The 19,231-nt window shown below is 44.6% G+C and overlaps 1 protein-coding gene across 1 annotated transcript; it reads left to right on the top strand.

Annotated features, from left to right (window-relative positions):
* The first annotated feature begins 586 nt into the window (after nt 1-586).
* Nucleotides 587-19,189, top strand: RSBN1 (round spermatid basic protein 1). The gene is made up of 7 exons (XM_071450378.1): nt 587-972; nt 4,512-5,182; nt 11,212-11,349; nt 11,760-11,902; nt 12,759-12,926; nt 13,975-14,083; nt 14,631-19,189. The coding sequence occupies exons 1-7, from the start codon at nt 621-623 to the stop codon at nt 15,090-15,092; spliced, it is 2,043 nt and encodes a 680-aa protein (XP_071306479.1). The 5' UTR covers nt 587-620; the 3' UTR covers nt 15,093-19,189.
* Nucleotides 19,190-19,231: the final 42 nt, after the last annotated feature.

Here is a 19,231-nt window from a genome sequence, read left to right as displayed (position 1 = left end):
AAGATGCTGAACATTGCTTTATATGATTAATTTCCTGTAAAGACAGGGGGGAAAAAACCCCAAACACCAAAATACCCCACCAACCAAGGTGGGATTTGGGGAATTTGGTCAAGAAGAATCTGCTGACCACTGCTGGAATGGAAAACTCAGCTGGACAGGGTTTGGAGCAACCTGCTGTGGTGGAAGGTGCCCCAGCCCATGGCAGTGGGTGAAACGAGATTTTTAAGTTCCCTCCTGACTCTTTACATTCTATGATTCAATGATTTTATTCCATCCCACTGCTATGGGCAGGAATAGCCTCCTCAGGCTCGCTCCAACAGCTCCACATCATCTCCCTCAAGGGGAGAGCCTCGGAAGCACCCCGCGGTCGGTGTTCAATGGGTGAAGCACTTTAGAACAAGCGACAAACGCCGTTAAAATAAAAGTTTTTGATCCCTCCGCACTCGCCGGCTCCGCGCTCCCTCAGCGCTTTCCCGCCCTCCTCCCGCCGCCCACGTGACCCGCGCCGCGCGCACGCGCCCCCACCCCCGAACTACACGTCCCAGGGTGCCCCGCGGCGGCGCGTGCGCGGCGGCGCCCGGCGCTCGGGCCATTTAAATGTGTGTGAGGGAGCCCCTGAAATGGCCGCGCAGGTCGCCGCGGTGCCGCGGGCCCCGGAGGAGCCGCCGCCGCCCTCAGCGGACCGGCCCGCCCGGCCGCGCGGGCCCCGCCGCCGGCGAGCGGCACCCGGCGAGCCGCCGGCCGCCAAGCGGGCCCGGCCGAGCCAGCCGCTGCTGGCGGGGCCCGGCCCGGCGGAGCCGCTGCCCCCGCCCGCCCTCCCCGCCGCCGCGGGGCTGTTCACGTTCTCCCCGCTCAGCCTCCCGCCGCCCGGGGAGCGCCGACACCACCACCGGCACCACGCCGAGCCCGCCGGCCACAAGGCGAGGCGCGGCAGCCCCGCGGACGGCGCGGCGGGGCGGCCCAGCCAGCGAGGTGAGCGAAGCGGCGGGGGGAGCGCGGGGTCGCGGGGCCGGCGGGTGCCCCCGGCGGGCTCGGCCGGGCGGGCGGCGGCGGCGCCGCGCTCGGAGCCCCGGGCGCACCTGTGGAGGGGAGCGGGCGGCGGCAGCGCGGCGGGAGCGGCGGCCCTGCTCCGGCCGTGGCGTAGCGGGCACGGCGGTGCTGCCCCGGGCACGGAGCGCGGGGTGGCCGCGTTGCTCCTGCTGCTGTCAGAATCGCCCTCATGGCACGTTCAACGTACGAGTGCTGGGGGAGTGGAGGCTTCTTCACATTAACGTGTGAGGAGCTGCTGGTTTTTTGGGTATTTTTGTTTTTTATTTATTTTTAATGGTTTGTTTTAATAAGTGGCCTGAGAAGGGATCTCGTGATTCCATACGAATGTTTCCAATGCGGTTGTCAGAGGATGGTGCCAGATTCTTTTCAGGGGTGCCCAGCAACAGGGCAAGGCGGAATAGCCATAAACTAAAACACAAGAAGTTCCTCCTCAACATGAGGGACAATTTCTTTCAATGAAGGGTGACAGAACACTGGAACAGGTGCCCATGGAGTCTCCCTCTGGAGATATTCCAAACCTGTGCCACCTGCTCCAGGTGACCCTGCCTTGGCATGGGGGTTTCACTGGATGATCTCCAGAGGTCCCTTCCAGCCCGAATTATTCTGTGTTTTCTTTTACTGAAATGCCAAAATATCTCTGGATTTTGGCATGTGCTGTGTGTGGTTTTGTTTATTTTTTTTAACAGTACAGAGTGATTGTTTTGGTTCTGCTCAGAGATTTGTTGTAGTAAAAAGCTTCTTGGAGAGAGCAACATAGATAAAAAATAACTGCAAAAGCTACTGTAATTAAAAGTATAATGTGGTGGATTATGCTTGAGGAGTGTATGGGCAGGTTTTGTGCCAAAGAAACCAAAGATGCACTTGCTTACAGAAGTCAAGTGTCTGTGGAGTGAAGTCTATTAAGAACAGACAAGACTATTACCAGGAGAGGCTTTTCTCCCCTGGTTAATGCTTCCACACCACTGTGCTTGAGTACAGCTAAAAAAACTTCTGATTGTAAACCTCTAAAGTTTTATTAGTGTTTATAAAGCAGAAGTTTGGAGCAGTGTAACTTTGTAGACTGGAGTGCCAGTGTGTCAGTTCTAACCCAGAATTAAATTAGGCCTCTTAATGAAGGCTTAAACAGCGTGAAAATGAGCATCAAAATTCCAGATTTGTAAAGGAAAGCTGTTTGCTCACATGAAGCTCTTCACTGCCTGTCCTCAGCTGTAGGGGTAGTGCCTTTTGGGATGGGGCTGTGGTTTTTTTCCTATCAATTTTTATTTTGCTGTATAATCTAATTAAATTGCCTATTACATTGACTGTGCCATGCTTATCTGTGGCACCAGGTGACAGTGAGCACCCTCACTGTTTTTGCTGTTTAATAATGGTTCTGGTTCTGTTGTGGGATGTCTGATCATTTCAGAGTAGCTGAGTTATTGGCACTGCTGTCACTCTGCCTCACTGCAGAGCCCATAGTTTAGTGACCTGTCCACAGCTTCTTTGTGTTTGAGGTGCTGGAGGCCTTCTGTTTATTTAAAGGAATAATTAAAACTATATTTCCTTCAGGATTGCCAGGCATTATTATAATGTCACTGTTTAGCTTCACTGAATACAGCAGTTACTCACTGTAATAGTGGGACTCTGCTGTGTTCAATGCATCCAGCAGCAGCCAGGGCAGCTTTTATCCTGCAAACAGACAAGTGTTCACTGGAAGCTCCCAAATGCAAGGATTCCCCTGTCTGTTATTAGGATTTGGCTTCAAACAGGAAGATACTCTGGATTAAAATGTGTGAGGTTTTAAAACTATACCTGAAGCAGAAATGCTTACAGTAAGAGACCTTTAACAACCAAATGTTCTTAGAAACGTGCATAGGGAAGTATTCCCAGCAGCACAGTGGTGGCATGGAATCCTTGTTTAGTTGCAGCTTGGGCTCTCTGGTCTCCAGGACAAACACCTGGTGTGTGGATTGCACGTTGCCAGTGAGTAAAGCAGTGTCTGTGCTCAGAGCCAGTGACTGAGCACACCCTGCACTCCTCACATCCGAGTCCTGCAGCAAACCTCGTTCCAAGAACGTTTCAGTTGGCTTCCCAGAGCAAGTGAGACCGCCCTGCTTTTCCTGCTTTCTCTGAAACAGAAAGATCAGGGCCTTTGCTGTTTGCAAGGGCTGCAGCGGCCCGGTGAAAACTTGTATTTCAGGTCCTAAGACTATTGTATGAAGTGAGGATTAAGCAATCAGCTCTTTCTTTGCTCCATGAGTAACTCTGTGCTTTACTCCAGGCTGTAATGAAGGTCAGCCCTCTCCAGTAACGAGACCAAACCAGTAATGATCCAGTTAAACACTGGTTACACTGAAGAACCTGGAGCTGCCTGTGTTTATCACTACACCCTTTCTCATAGAACAGTGTAACATGGTTTTTTTCTTTAACTTAAGTGCTGTAAGAGAATGAAGAGGGAATACCAATGTGCAGCCAGAGAAAGGAAATTTCTTTAGGACAAAGCCCTGTGCTGAGGGGAAATGGTAAAACTTTAGTTACTGCATCTCCAGGCAGGTTTGCCTTCAGCAGCAGGTTGTTCTCATCCCCAGGGCTATCCTGCTACCACGGCTCCTGGAGATTTATGGGCACTGTTGGATGAAATGGTTCTTTGATTCAGGCACGTTAAAGTCTTGTCTTGGCAATTGAGTTTGTAACAGCTGGGCCATCAAGTTTTCTAATTACCTTTGTCCCTTGCTAAATGTTATTTGAATTAGCTTTTCTTCTCGAAAGAAGAACAACTTAAACTATTCCATTTTTCATGACAGAACTACTTCTTTACATTTTATCTCTCAGCCTTTTAGAGGTTGATTAACCTCAAAAAAAACCCCAAATAACTGAAACAGGCTCTTAATTTCTTTCTCTCCATTAACTGAATTGTTAACTATAAGACTGAATCTGTTGATGTGATGATTTGGGTCCTTTAATTTTAAAAGATCAGCGATCTAAGCTTAAATGTTTTTACTTCTAAGTGTAAGTAAAGCTTGTAGCTCTTCAGTGCTACTCTGTTTGCTTCCCTATCATGTATCCAAAATCAGGGAAGTGTTCTGTAATGAAAGTCTTAATGTTTAAATGTTACACATACTTGTTTATCCTCTTCCCCTGTACGGCACTGCCTTAAATGTCAGAAGTTATTAATGTACTTAATTATAGATGCTCTGAAATACAGACTCCTTTTAAAGGTATTCTGATAAAGCTGTTAAAAATTGAAGTATTTCTAAAATATTAAGCTAGAATTTTGGAAGGTTTCCTTAATTCAAGGCTTTATTTGTATAATTATAGATACCCTGACTTTTGACTTAATTATACAACCAAAAATGCAATGTTTTACAATTGGTCAGTCTCCCTGGGAATAGATCCCTTCAGCAAGTGAGAGGCCTGAATTCTTTTGGGGTGAATATGCTGCAACTGCAGAACTCTAATCTTCTCTTTATTGTCGCTGCCAGAAACTCCAGATGAAAATGGCAAAACCCAGCGAGCTGACAGTCTTATTGTGAAGAAGATCAAGAAAAAAAAGAAAAAGAAACACCGGGAAGATGTGAGGGGCAAGCGCCTGAAGATGTACAACAAAGAGGTGCAGACGGTGTGCGCTGGGCTCACCCGCATCGACAAGGAGACTCTGTCTCAAGGGCAGTGTGACAGCCTGGAAATGAACAAGGAATCCTTCAGGTACCTGAAGGACGAGCAGCTGTGCAGACTGAACTTGGGCATGCAGGAATACCGGGTACCCCAGGGGGTGCAGACCCCCTTTGTGACGCACCAGGAGCACTCTGTCCGCAGCAGCTTCCTCAAGACTGGCACTAAATTCAGTAACTTCATTCACGAGGAGCACCAGTCCAATGGGGGTGCCCTGGTCCTGCATGCCTACATGGATGAACTCTCATTTTTGTCTCCAGTGGAGATGGAGAGATTTGCAGAAGAGTTTCTTGCGTTGTCATTCAGTGAAAATGATAAAAATGCAGCTTACTATGCTTTAGCCATAGTGCACGGAGCAGCTGCCTATTTACCAGACTTCCTGGATTACTTTGCTTTTAACTTTCCAAACACTCCAGTGAAAATGGAAATTTTGGGCAAGAAGGACATTGAAACAACAACAATTTCAAATTTTCACTCTCAGGTAAGAACTATTCACGTGCATAAATGTTGCACAATACCTAGATTTGATTAATCTCAGTAACCCAGAGCAGACGTGATTTTAAATAGGCAAGTCACAAATGTATTTTCTAAGCAGATGAAGAAAGGTGATGTTAGGACTAATCTACTGTGCTGTCTATTCCTGCTGCTGCTGCAAGCTTTTCTGTGCTCCCTGGTAGCTGGTGAATCACACATCAGACACTGCTACCTGTGACCTGAGGGGAGATCTGCACCGAGCATCTTTTTCTTCTAAACTTGGCAAAACACTGAGATTGTTCAAAACAACAGCCAAGTCTGTCAAGTATTGCATAGACTGCAAATGCTAACACTGCTTTTCTAGTCAGCAGTTTGTTTTTGGGGTCTTGGGGTTTGGTTTGTTTTTTGGGTTTTTTTTGCAATGATGTTACTTTTCATGTTTCAGGATATCTGTTTCACAAGGTTTTTAACATCTTAATTCCCCCAGTACCTTATGCTGTTTAAACTTTCTAACTTGAAGGTGGTTAGAGGATCTTTTGAATTGCCTTTCAAAAGGAGTTTCATTTTGTTTACTCCCGTGGTTTCCATGGTAGGCTCAAACTCGTTTAAATTCTGAAACTGTATCTTCATGTAACTTAAAGGGATGCAACAGTAAAAGCTGAGCTAATTTTAAGATTCCTCTATGAAAGTCTCTTGGATTTTGGTCTTGTGCTCAAACTCAGAAGTATCTCTGAGTATACCACAAGATTACAGCTTAGATAAAATTCTTTTTGATGGAATAAAGCTTCTCTCTTTTTAGTCTGAGAATGGATCCAAACTGCTGATTACCTTTAAGGTCTTTACTTGACACATTAATTACATTTATTAGTTCCCCTCTTGGGAGGATAAACCTGAAACTCTGTAGTGGAGTTCAGTTCAGTGTGATAGGAACACACCTTTAACAACAGCCTTTGGAGTGTTGGTGCTTGTGGATGGGTTATTTGGATCTCTGCAGGCTTTACCAAATGCTTATAAGCAAGATTTGCATTGGAAAAACAATCAGTGCTTTACAGAAATTACTGCATGGTCACTGTGGAGACTTTAAATAGCATTAAATGAATAATTCTGACACTTGGCTTTTTTGTTTGGCAGCAATTTGCTGCTCCAACACTTACTTGCACCAAGAAACAGAAGCTGGTTAAAATAATTCTTTGTGTTGACAGAGCTGTGGCTGGGTGCAGAGCACCCCAAAACAACCTCTGAGCAAATGAGCCACTGCTGTGGGCAGCAGCACCTCTGCACAGCACACACCTGTGAGCTGCAGGGTCAAATGTGCCCACAGGTCAGGCTTTCAAGTTTCTCTATTAGTGATCTATCTGTGTTCTTTAGTGTCCTGATTGCATTCTGGCTTGAGTACATGTGATGACCCCTGAGATGGCTAAACAGAGCCTCTGGAATGTTTAACAATTGCATTTTTTCTCGGTGAATGTTCTGTGAACATGAATACTGGCACTATAAATACACGTGAGGAATGTATGGTAATAAATAAGAGGCTTTGCTGGGTTATAGTCTGCTGGTACTTCAATTAATTCTATTTTAAGTACTGTCTAAACTTGATTAAGATTGAGTCATGACATAAGATTCAGTTGGTCTGAACCACTTCTCTAAACCCAGCTCCAGCATGACCTGGTTAATCCTCTCAGGCTGAAGTGTGTTAGTGCAGCTCCCCCTGAGCAAACAGAGCAGGGAGCTGTCACAGGCAGCTGGAGCAGGGCTCTTCAGGGAACACAGGTGATGGAAAAGCTGGAGAAACACAAGAATTGGTGCTGGGTTCACTCAGGCCTTGCAGGCTGGCTTCTCTTGGGATGGCAGGGGCTGCAATGCCCTGCTCCAGGGCCTGGGGGTGAACCTGGCTGTTGTGTGCCTGCTCCTTGGCAGCTCTGCTGAGGCTTGAACAGATTGGCCAAGCTTCACTTTTCACCCTTCTGGGTGAGAATTGTGCAGTCCAGAAGCCCTTCATAGCTGTGCTTGAGCAGATTAAACATGTTGCACTGTTGTATGCTGGAACTCTGGTTATTTATAATGGAGTGAAGTTGCCTCCATTCTGGGTTCTTTTCTCTGTATGAGTTTGTTTGCTGCACTGACCTGTGCCAAGGGGTTTGGGAGCTTTAGGGAGTCTTGAATCCTGAAGATTCAGTGTTCAGAAATCAAAATTACTTCTGTAAACTGCAAGTTAATGTGACCTTTGGCTGGCACGACATTCAGCTGGTTTGTGTTTTTAGAGAAACTGAATTGTAGTATTCAAAATAAGGACTTTAATCTGAAGGACTTGGGAAGTTTAGTGATAATTAACTGCCTTGCAAGGTGAATTCCTTTGTTCTCAGGGCAGTGAGTTTACAGCAAAGCACTCCAATGTGTATTTGTTACATAAATGTTTGGTTTCGGTATCTTAAAATAATTAAGCTTCAGTGTCCTGTGGATTTTTTTTGCTTACATTGTCTCTCATTGGTTCTAATACTTCAGTGCTGGAGCTCAGCTTTAGTGTGGAGCTGTTCACTTGGGCTGAGAGCTTTCAAGACTCAAATCACTGAGCAGTAATTTGTAAGCTTTCCTCACATAAGGGCACACTTTAATTTGGGAGCTCTTTGCAGTGCAGCTAGAATGAACTCTTATTTTCCTTATCATTTGTCTCAGTACAACTGCTTCCACTCAGTGAATGGGAATATATTGAGAGTTAAAAAAACCCTTCTGCTTTTTTTCCCAACTGATCAACTTGCCTGATGAATTCTCTCTGATCCAGAGAACAGTTACACTGTCACAGAGGGTGTGTGGGGGTTCTGGGAAGAGGCCAGGAAAGAGAATTGGGGAAATAGGTTTTGCATAAGCTGCTCTTCCTTCTGGGAAGGAATTGGGAGAAGCAGCCAACAGGTGATAACTGGGGAAGTTTCCTTACTCCTGCTGCTCAGAACAGGTTACTCTGTTACATGTGAACATGTGGTTCATGAACCACATCACAGTTTGATTGTGTGCCCCATGTGAACTTCTCTGATTGTGGAAGGGCAATTTCTTTTTTTAGCAGTAGCTACCACAGTATGAAATGAAGAAGTTGTGCATCTGCACTGCATCCTTCATTTGGTTTGTCACTAAGGCCATGTAAACAATGCCCAGTGGTCCTGCACTGTGTCAGATTTGAGTCAAGCATGTCACCCTTGCTGTGCTGGCATGTCACTGCCTTGTCCTTCAGCAGGAGCCAGCCTTGTGCTCTTGCTTTCTTCCTTGTAGCCAAGGTTTTGTGTGGTTGCTTTTGTAGCTGACTTGGCATGCTGAAATATTGTTGCTGTCAACTGATTCATGCTTTTCTTGCAACTGGAGAGAAACTTCAGAGACTTAACCTCATTTGTCCCCAGCTGATGCCTCATCTGTGTGTCCTCCTCTCATCCTGTGCTGCTCACTTAACCCGTGCTGAGGCTGGGGTGCCTCAGGAACATGCAAATAAACTCCAGCTCTGAGCTCTGGCAGGAAGCACTGCCTGTGTCTGCTGCTGTTCTCACCCCAGCGTGGGAAACACCGACAGGCACATGCTGCAGCTGGAGAAAATGTCCCCATGAGCACTGGAGCTAATTTTAAACGTGCCCATAACTCCCTGGGAGTGGGGGTACACACAGCAGTGGTGGCTGGCTGGCATTTGAAAGGGCACAGGCTCCTGAGCTGCCTTCCTGGCCCCATTGTCCTTTTGCAACAGTAAAAACAGTGGCAGTGACTGCTGGAGATCCACTGCTGCTTTTAAAGCAGCACAGGGAACAAATTATAGCAAGGGAGGTGCTGTGGTAATAAGTTACTGACTTCTGGCAGCCGTGTGAACTGGAGTGACCCCAGCTGAATTCCTAAACAAGAGCTGAACTTTAAACAAAAACAAAAAACACTGAGAGAGGTCCTAATGGATATAATGAAATGACTTCAGCTATTTCATCATCTCAGCTTTCTTCCCTGCAGTGAGGGGGGCACAGAGGTGACTGTGGAGCGAGCAGAGCTCAGAGAGAGCTTGGAACCCCTGTGAATGAAAGGCCAAAGCAGCTTGCAGTGCAGCGAGCAGGGCACTTACTCCTGGGACACTGAACCTCCCAGCTGTAAGGGAGAGCAAGGGGCCTGTTCTTTTAGGTGTTCATTGCATCATAGTTTGAGAGCACTGGCTAAGCAGTGTTTGCTGTCAGAAGGAATTAAGAATGAGAGAGCTGCTGGGAAGAAGTTTTTGATGGCATCTTGAACTGGTAGACTACATCCCCTGTGACTGAGGTGCTTGAGATGAATAATCCAGCCTGCTGGGGATTGCCGTGGCTTGGTGCATGTTGTCAGTGTAAACATGGCCTGGGTTTAATTCTCAAGTGTGTATATTCCTTTAATTTCTGTTAAAAACTAGCAAAGCATTGAAATCCAGTGTTTCCCTAAAGTATTTCTTCTGTTTCCTTTATAACTCCTGAGTTCTTGCCTATTTTTCCATTGTTCCAGTGCATTTAAAAACAAACAAAATTAAAGCTTCTAAATTTTCATTTCCTTTGAAAACATTACAAGGAAAACCTGCATATGGAATTAGAATTCATTTTAACTCATGACAAACACCTGTAAAATATTAGTGACTCTCACCAGGTGCTTTCAGTAGCACAGAACTCAGCTGGAAGGAGTCTGTCTGCACTTACATGAACAGTGCCAGGCAGTTTAACTTCCCTGGATAAGGACCAGAGCACTTCAGTCCTTGGTTTTTCTGTATGTGCACAGAACAAAACTATTGCTGTGGTGTTCCAGTGCTCCTGCTCTGAACTGCACTCAGCAAATAGGGTGAGCTAAACTTGTATAATTGAGAAGTGAAATATCTATGGCTGCTGCTGGAGGATAAAATTGCAGCAGTAACTCTATTCTTCCTTTATTAGTCTCTCCTAATTTACCTTTAACAACTGCATGGAGTAGTTTAATGACATCTGGTTTGCTGGCTAAACATGCAAAACTGAAACTAAACTTAAAGCTAAGCTGCTACTCCCATGTATCTCTAAGTGGAGTTCTAAAATGCATCACCCTGGGAGAACGTGACTGTTAAATTGCAAATTTACCAGTGACTGTCCTGTCCCACCACTCAGCCATGGAGAGCAGCTGGAGTTTTTCACCCCTGGAACACTGAAGGGTGGTGGAAGGCTGGGGCTCAGCCACAGGTGACTTTGCAAAGCTGACTTGTGCTCTGTAACCTCAGCTGGCCGTGGTGTCTGCACAGAACCTCCTCTCTGGCCATGTCACGTTCCAGCTGCAGCCCATAGGATGAGGCTACAGAGCACTGGAGTCTGGCCAGTGCCTCTCCTCTGGGAACAGGGAATTGGCAGGAGAAGTTTCCAGATGATCCAGCAAAGGGGGACAGTCTGTGTTCTAGAGGATGTCCACGAGCTGTGAGATTAAAGTGTTTCTGATGCCAACACTGACAGCAGGTTCTACTGCAAATGGTAATCCTGAAATTCTTCTCCATGAGCTCTGGCTTTCCAGCTAAACCCCTCATTTCATCTGGTTTCTGTCCAGTTTCCTGTGCATACTATCACCAGAACCACTGCAGGAAAGTCCTTGAGGTTTTTCACTGCAGGCCCAGGGGAAGGACCTCGGGGACAGGACTGAGATGAGGAATGTGCACAGCCCAGGAGCAGCCGGTTTGAAATGTGGAAGCAAAAGTCCAACTGCACAAACCAGTGGAGAGTTGAAGCTTGCTGGTGAAAGACTGAGTCACAATGAAACCTTGTGTGGTTGTTTTCCCAAGTCAGCCTGGAAGTGTTGAATTGTTCCTGAATTAGTCAAATATTCACTTGCTGTATTCAGACTCCAGAAGGATTTCCTGTCAGGAGTACAGACAGGAGTCCTTTCTTTCTCCTCTGTTCCAAACAGTCCCTGTGCATATTCCCAAAGGCCCATCTGCTGAAACAGATGCAGATGAGTCCCAGATCGATCCCAGCTGTGTTAGCTCAGTCACTTTTCTCCTCCTGGAGGGAACTGAAGCTGTGCTGGTGTTGTGTCTCCTGTCTGGCCCAGGTCAATCGGACGTACTGCTGTGGCACCTACAGAGCAGGCCCCATGCGCCAGATCAGCCTCGTGGGAGCCGTGGATGAGGAAGTGGGGGACTACTTCCCAGAATTCCTAGATATGTTGGAAGAATCTCCATTTCTCAGAGTAAGCAGGAACTTGTGGTGTGTTCATAGCACTGTAGATATTTAAGCAATTGTTAGGTTTCTAAGTAATTAGAAACTGTAAGGTATTTTCTTTATTGAGGTGCTTATTTGGGCTACTGAGGTTCATTCTTTCCTGTGTCCAATTGAAAGGAATGGACTGAGGTGGCTAATTAAAAAAAATCAAGTTTATTATATATACTTGCACTACATGCCCTTCTACTTCCCTAAAAACTGCTTGATGAAATTAGCTTGGAATGTCTTTTACCTCTCAAACTTACTTAGTTTCTATGCAATTCTTTTGACAGCAGATTTGAACCAGTTTTACCAAAGGCATCATTTAATTTTTCTATCTCACCCAGTGTTTTGTGTTATGTGTGTTTTGTGGGTTGTTTTGTTCCTGTTTTCTTTTAGATGACTCTGCCCTGGGGGACTCTTTCCAGTCTCAGACTGCAGTGCAGGTCCCAGAGTGATGATGGGCCCATCATGTGGGTGAGGCCGGGAGAGCAGATGATCCCCACAGCTGATATGCCAAAATCACCCTTCAAACGGCGCCGGTAGGCTTTGGGTTTCCTTTGGTACTCGAGGGAAAACTTTGCAGTTAAGTCTGTGTCAGATTTGAGAACAAAAGCAAAGTACTTGATGTGTAACTGGCTTTTCAGAGGACTAATTCAGATTTAAGTTTCACTTTCACTTTGTTTCAAATTGGCTCAGCTGATAAAGCAAATGTTACCCGTGATGATTATTTTATTTCACTACTTCTAACAGCATCTTTCAGTACTTCTCACGTATCCTAGATTGGTGCTTTAAGATTAAAACCTCTTTTTATTAACCTGCAGGAGACTTAATTCATCTTATTTCTGTGGCAAGAACCAATTTGGTGGTGAGGGCAGGTGGAATGCTGTGAAACAGCAGAGATCCTTCCACTGCTTGTGTTGCCTTCTAATGTCAGTGCTAAAGCACTTATAACATGCCTGCCCAGGAATTATTGTGTATTCTTGCTTTCTGTCTCTGAAAGAGTGCTCTAAAACAAATTTCAGGAGATTTGGAAGCATATTTTAATTGTCTTTTCAAGAAGAATTTTTTGATGTTTTCTCAAATAATTGAAGCTCAGTTTCTATAAGATAGCTCTATTTTACATACTGGTACCTTCTTGGAGGAAGTCTTTCACCACAAGTGAACACAAAAATTTTGTGATTTGATTTGTTTTGTAAAATTTGACCTTATAACCTGAATTGTACTTTGCTGGTTTTGTTTCAATCTTTCACCAAATCAACACCTAGAAAAAAAATCAGAGTGAAATGCTTTGTTCCCTTGGAGCCTGCAGCACCCAGAATTCTAAGACGATTTCCATCCAAATATTAATTTTTGAGCAGCAGGGACATTTTAGTGTGATTTTCTGTGCCCTTGCAGGTCCATGAACGAGATCAAGAACCTGCAGTACCTACCTCGGACCAGCGAGCCCCGCGAGGTCCTGTTCGAGGACAGGACCCGAGCTCACGCTGACCACGTGGGGCAGGGCTTTGACTGGCAGAGCACAGCTGCTGTCGGGGTGCTCAAGGCTGTGCAGTTTGGGGAATGGTGAGTGCTGCTGGGATGCAGCTATTCTCTCTTCTGAAAAAAAAATAACAATTCCTTGCAAAGCAAAACTAATCAGAAATGGTTTGAATGCTGTAATGAAACAATGGCTGGAATTGGCTGCCCAGGGAGGTGGGGGAGTCACTGGATGTGTTTGAAAATAAACTCAGTGCTGTGGTTTATTTGATGAGGAGGTGTTAGGTCATAGGTTAGACTAGAAGATCTTAAAGGTCTTTTCCAATCTAGTTCATTCTGTGATTCAAAAGCTGCACAGAGCTGAAAACCTCAAGCTGTGCACCTCCTATTTTTCCATCTTGAAACAGTAAAAAATTTGTAACAGCAGCTTGCAGAATATTTTAGTGATATACAAAAGCCTTAAACTTGGACCATCATCCTTGATTATTCTTTTCCTGAGCAGGTATATTAATTCTAGTTTTTGTAACTGCAGTCTAAGAGCTCAGAGTAATTAATTTCACAGCTGCAGTGCTTTCTCAGGTCATGTACCCAGGATATTGCTGCTGACCTTGTGGAGAAACTGGACTTGCATCATTGTAATAGCTAGAAATTACATTAGAAATTGGATAGCATCATTAGCATTATCATTAGAATAAAAGATGCCAATGTTTCCTATACTGTTGAATAAAACTCCTCACTTCTTCAACTTCAGTGTTACTTTGTAATTTTACATTTTTCCCTTAATGCAGAATTATTCTGTCCAATTATAGAATGGGAGAATTGAGGCAAATAGTGGTTCCTGGAACACAGAGAGCTTTTATAGTGGCAGTTTGAGCCTGGGTCTCAGGCTTTTCAGTGTATTGTCCATGCAAACATCCCTTCTGTTGTGAATGCAGCAAAAATTGAGAAAGAAAAAAGGGAAATATATGTATTATACCTCTTTTTCAAAAGAATGCACTATTGAGAAGTGTTGAGACTTTGTGCACAGTGTAGCACTCAAGCAGGTCATTGGTTCAATGAAGCTTTCTGCTGGAAGAGCTGGAATGCTCTGTAAGTCAAATACTCAAAAATTCCTGGAATTCTCTTTTTTTTCTAGGAGTGACCAGCCTCGTATAACCAAAGATGTGGTTTGTTTTCATGCTGAAGACTTCACTGATGTTGTGCAGAGACTTCAGCTGGACCTGCATGAACCTCCAGTGTCACAGGTATCAAACCTGCTCTCGTGACAGCTCATTCCTGGTGTTCTGGCAGGAGTTTCTCACTGATTCCAGCTTCTCCCTAAAGTCAGCCCTTTTGTATCCTCTCAGCTCTCTTGGGTAAATTTCCTTGTGTTTTAGGGTAAAATAGTTCAGTTGGAAGAGACCTTTTTCTTTTCCTTTCCCCCAAGCTGGGGTTCATGCTGTGAGTCCCAGGGTGTGCTATAGAAACAATCTGTTGATTAAGCCATGTGTGCCTGCTCCTGCTTTTTCTGATGTCTGATGTTGTCTTAGGCTATGGAAGCATCTAAACTCAATCCTGTCAGCCCAAGCAATGCAGCCCATTGTTGTTTTTAACTCTAACTATAGAAACCTCTTCATTCTCCTCTCATGACATCAGAGAAATTGTATTTTTAAAGTCTGGGTCTCATCTGAATTTGAAGTTTTACCCATGAAACTGAGACATTCTGATTTAGACATGAATGCACTTGAAAATAGGAAGATGCTGAGTGTTTGAAGAGTTTGCCACTAACGTTCCCATCTCTCCTTCTCCCAGTGTGTTCAATGGGTGGACGAAGCCAAACTAAACCAAATGAGACGGGAAGGCATTCGCTATGCTAGGATTCAGCTGTGTGACAATGACATCTACTTCATCCCCAGAAATGTCATTCATCAGTTCAAAACAGTGTCAGCAGTCTGCAGCTTAGCCTGGCACATCAGACTCAAACAGTATCACCCTGTGGGGGAGACTTCTCCAAAAGCAGAAAGCAACTCAAGCCTGAACAGTGATGTTCCTGGAAACACAGAGGCAGAAGGTGAACCCCAAGGTGTGAGTGTAAAAACAGAGTCTGAAGAACCAGGTATAGAAATTCAGCTTACCCCAGGGGTGCTCTCCTCCTCTGTTTCTTCAATATCAGGACTTGTGCAACCAGATCAGGTGGCCCAGCCCCTTCCAGGTTTTAAAATAGAGTCTGATCAGCAACACAATCCACAGGATCATGCAGGCTCTTCTGTGTGATATGTATATATTCAAACATTTTTTAAACAACTTTTTAAAATTTTGATGTGAAGTTATAGTTTTATAACTGGCTTATGTTTTATTGGAGAAATCTTGCCTATAATTCTATAAAGAAAGGTGACATTCCAAAATGTCAAGCATATCTTTTTTACACAGATTATGCAAAATTCAAGTTGTATTTTAACCCCTTAGTACAACCTGTAACAGTGGTCTACCACTTCTTTCTGTTTAAGTAAAGAGATGTTGAATATCTTCTCAAAGTCAGATTGGAATTCCTCCAGGAATATGAAATGATTGAACTCCATTGGTCAGTGTTATTTCCCTACTTTTACTTTATCTCTAATCTTCACCAGAAAGTGATGCTTTTGTAGAAGACTTGCAAAGTGATTTCCCCATCTCATTTTAATTGCTTAAAAAAGTAAAAAAAAAAAAGAAAAAAGAAAAAAAAAAAAAAAAAGAAAAAATAGAGAAAGCACAGCACTTTTGATGATTTGTGGAATTTTTGGTATGTCTGTTCTTGACATGTTGGTTTATATACAAGCTATAGAAATTGATGTTTCTTACAGTTCCTACAAGGGTGACCTGTAAAAAGAACTGAAGCAAGTGTCTGATTCCTGTTGAAATGCAATGACTTACTGACCTAACACTTCTCATAGCACTGCTTATGTTGTTTGGTGTGGGGGTTTTTGCTTCCAAAATACATCTTCCCTGAATGTGATAAATGCTAGTGTCAAAATTAGAGAACCTCTTGGTAGTCTTGTGGAGGAAACTGCTATCTTTGAGCACTTTAAGGCTTTAAAATACTTAACCAACTTGGCAGCTTGTTTTGATGGGGTCGTAACGTGTCCAATGGATCCACACTTTCCCTTGTACTGATGCACTTAATATAATAAGCATTGAGCTGATACCTGACTTCCTAGAATAAGGACAGCCTTACTGTGTAAGTTCTGTATTAGTATTTCACAATAAAAAGTATTTTGGCATTGGACTGCTTTTTCCATGTGTAGCTCCTGGGTGCCCAGTTACTGTGGAAAAATCAGCAGCACGTGCTCAATGTGTAGAGTGTCAGCTATCAACAGTTTTTGAACAATCTTTCAATATTTCTGGATGTTAATGTGTAACCTGTATTTGACTTTCACTCACCCCATTTATTACTGCCCTTTCCAGTCATCAAAAGGAAAAGTCCCTTTTCCCTCCCCCCTCCCCACATTTAGAGTACAAGTTGGGGTTTGGTGCAACTTAAGCTGTCTCCAGATAACTTTATTTGTTCTAATCCTCACTGGGGTAGGAAAGATTTGAAACACTATGTTAGACTAGACAAAAGCAAAGATGCTGTGTTAGTTCTGGATGCATCTTTTTAATATCAATTATTACTCTTCTCTTTATAAGGGTCTCTAAAATATGTTACTCTATTATAAATCTTACTTTGTGCAATATTGTTTGTGTAGGCTTTTATATACATATTAGCACCTCAGTGTAGAGGTCACTATTTTAAACTGATAGAGAAATAATCCTCAGAAGATACTGCAGTGATTAGTTAGAACCTGTATTACTCCTTATGTGTATGTATGTATTGTCTTCGGTACAAAAATGAGGACTAGGAAATATTTCAATTTAAAACTAATTTACAGATTGAAGTGGTAGTGACTCGTTTAGTAATCTGTGTAAATAAGGTGTTAGAATGGAAAGCTTTTATGATGAGAAGTAATGTGATTCATGCAGGGGTGTAATTTAATCTTAGCAGAAATTCTAGATGACTCAGCGCGGCTCAGAAAGGAGCCGTCAGTTCTCTGGTGGGTTTTTTCCACTTTTTATGTTGAGAGGAATTTCATAGCTTTAAGGGTTGTGCAAAGTAAAATTCCTCACAGGCAATAGTGGTTTCAGTTCATCCTTCACAGTCAAAGATTCCCCAGGGGTGTTCTTTCCTTTTGACCAAGTCTGCGAGTCTTCCACGTGCCCGTTCTGCCTGTCCCCTGCTGCTGCCAGCCCTGGCAGGCAGCTCTGCTCACTCAGGAACTGTCACACCTGCAGGGCCCACAGCAGAGCAAACAGGCTGAGAGCCCCCAGGCACCGACCTGTTCACTGGGAAAATTGGGGTGGAATGAACAGAGAATCCATTTGGAAGTCCTCTGTAAATTCTAATAGCGTGTTTTTAAATGAAGGAAGATTAGGGTGGTCTGTGCTGCTTTCCAAGCTGTAGCTTTAGTGAAATCTGTGACAACAGCCTGAAATAGCTGGAAAATGCTCTGCCTTCCTCTTGCATGGAGGGACATGACAATAGCATCATGCTCTCTGTGCTCTGCTCAGTTACTAACTTAAACCTAATGTCAGATTTAAGTGCACATAAATAAAGGTATCTTTGAGTGACCTGAATGTTGCTGATGCTATCCTATTTTGGAAGACTGAGGGAGAGAGGAACAAGCTGTTTGAGAATCTCTTACTAAATCCATGCTCAGCTTTGCTGTGCTTTAACCAAACTGGCAGACTTTCAAATTCCACCTCATCTCTGGAGGTAAAGTGTGAGAGGGATTGCTTGGGAAGCTGCTCAATCTCCAGCCATTGCTTCAGTTGCCCAGAACAAAGCCTTAATGGGACAAATGCAAATGTTTTCCAGCCCAAGACCTGTAGAACACTGATTTTTTTTATGAGCTAGAGCAGTTTAGAGAGGAAGTAACGAGTTCAAGTCATTTAGTGTTTGAGCAGAACAAATCCAGTAAATATTCCTGAATATCTCGTGTTAAATAGCTGCTATTTGAATTTCTCCTATATTTCCTAAAGCAGACTCCTTAATGAGCTAATCACCTTTGATTTGATGTGATTTTTTAAGCCACATTTGGTGGCTTGTTCTAAGGCTGAGGGAGCTGGGGCTGCTCAGTGTGGACACCTCACAGCCCCTTCCAGGATCTGCAGGGGCTGTTCATCAGGAGCTGAGTGACAGGACAAGGGAAACGGGCACAAATCAAAGGAGGAGGAATTTAGGTGAGGGATAAGGAAGAGATGTGATGGGTGGTGAGGATCTGGCTGCCCAGGGAGGCTGTGGATGCCCCAACCTGGGAAGTTTTCAAAGCCAGGTTGGGCACCCTGGCCCAGTGGGAGGTGTCCCTGCACAGGGCAGGGAGTTGGGACTGGATGCTTTTTAAGGTCTTTCTGTTACTCTCAGTGGAAAGCAGATACAGAACAGTTCATAAATACCAATGTGCTGGTCAGTTCTGCAAACCCTCAGTGCTCCATTTATGAGGATGTGATGTGTGTCAGGTAGAAAACACCCCAGCTTTGTGCTGGGGACAGCTGTCGCTGACCAAGTGCTCTGTGAAACAGAGCTGAGGCTTAGGCTGGACTTTAATCAAGTGCTGGTGACTAAAACATCCCAGGGATAAAGTGGCTCAGCTGGGATAGAAGTGGACCAGCAAATGCAGGGTGAATTTGGTTTCCTCTCTGCTCTAGACAAGCTCCAGGAGGGGGGACACCACGAGGTGTCCCCAGGGCATCCTAAGGGACACTTTTCACAGTGTCCTGCTGTGCTCTGCCAGGTTCCCTGCGTGTTACAGGTCAAGGCAAATTGTCAGAGCTTTCCCCATGAGCTGAGTGCTGAACCCTGCAGCTGCAGTTCCCGAGGCGTGCTGAGCCTGGGCAGCCCTGAGGGCTGCGAGAGGAGCCCAGGGCTCGTCCCCTCTCCCCCAGAGCCTCTTCTGTCCCTTCCTGAGGGCTCCGAGCAGTGCCAGGGCACCCCGAGCACCCAAACACCCGCTTTTCCTGATTTCTCTGTACAACATGTAAAGATACCGACTCCTGTATTGCTGTTTCGTGATTTAATTTGATTTGATTGGCAGCTACGATTATTTTTTTCTGTGGTTTTAATTTATCTAAGGTCTCTGCCTCCAGAGGACGTGTACAATTGCCTGGACGACTGTTTGCTTTGTGCGGCCTTAGTGTATTTATTGACATTCGCGCGGGGGCGGCCCGCGCCCCCGGTAGCTGACTGTACACCAGTGTCAAACTGTTAAGCTATTTCTTTGTAAAATAGTCCTGCGGAATGCATAGAATTTTTTTCCTGTAAAGTATTTTTTTAATAAACAAAAGTCTGATTTTGTCCTTTACCCGCCTGGGCGCTTCTTTCCTCTGCGGTTTGAGGCGGGGGG

This window comes from Agelaius tricolor, unplaced genomic scaffold (assembly GCF_023055355.1).
Source record: "Agelaius tricolor isolate 1412-34295 unplaced genomic scaffold, bAgeTri1.0.p SCAF_30, whole genome shotgun sequence".
Taxonomy (NCBI): Eukaryota; Metazoa; Chordata; class Aves; order Passeriformes; family Icteridae; genus Agelaius; species Agelaius tricolor.
This window is presented reverse-complemented; position numbering and strand designations above follow the sequence as displayed.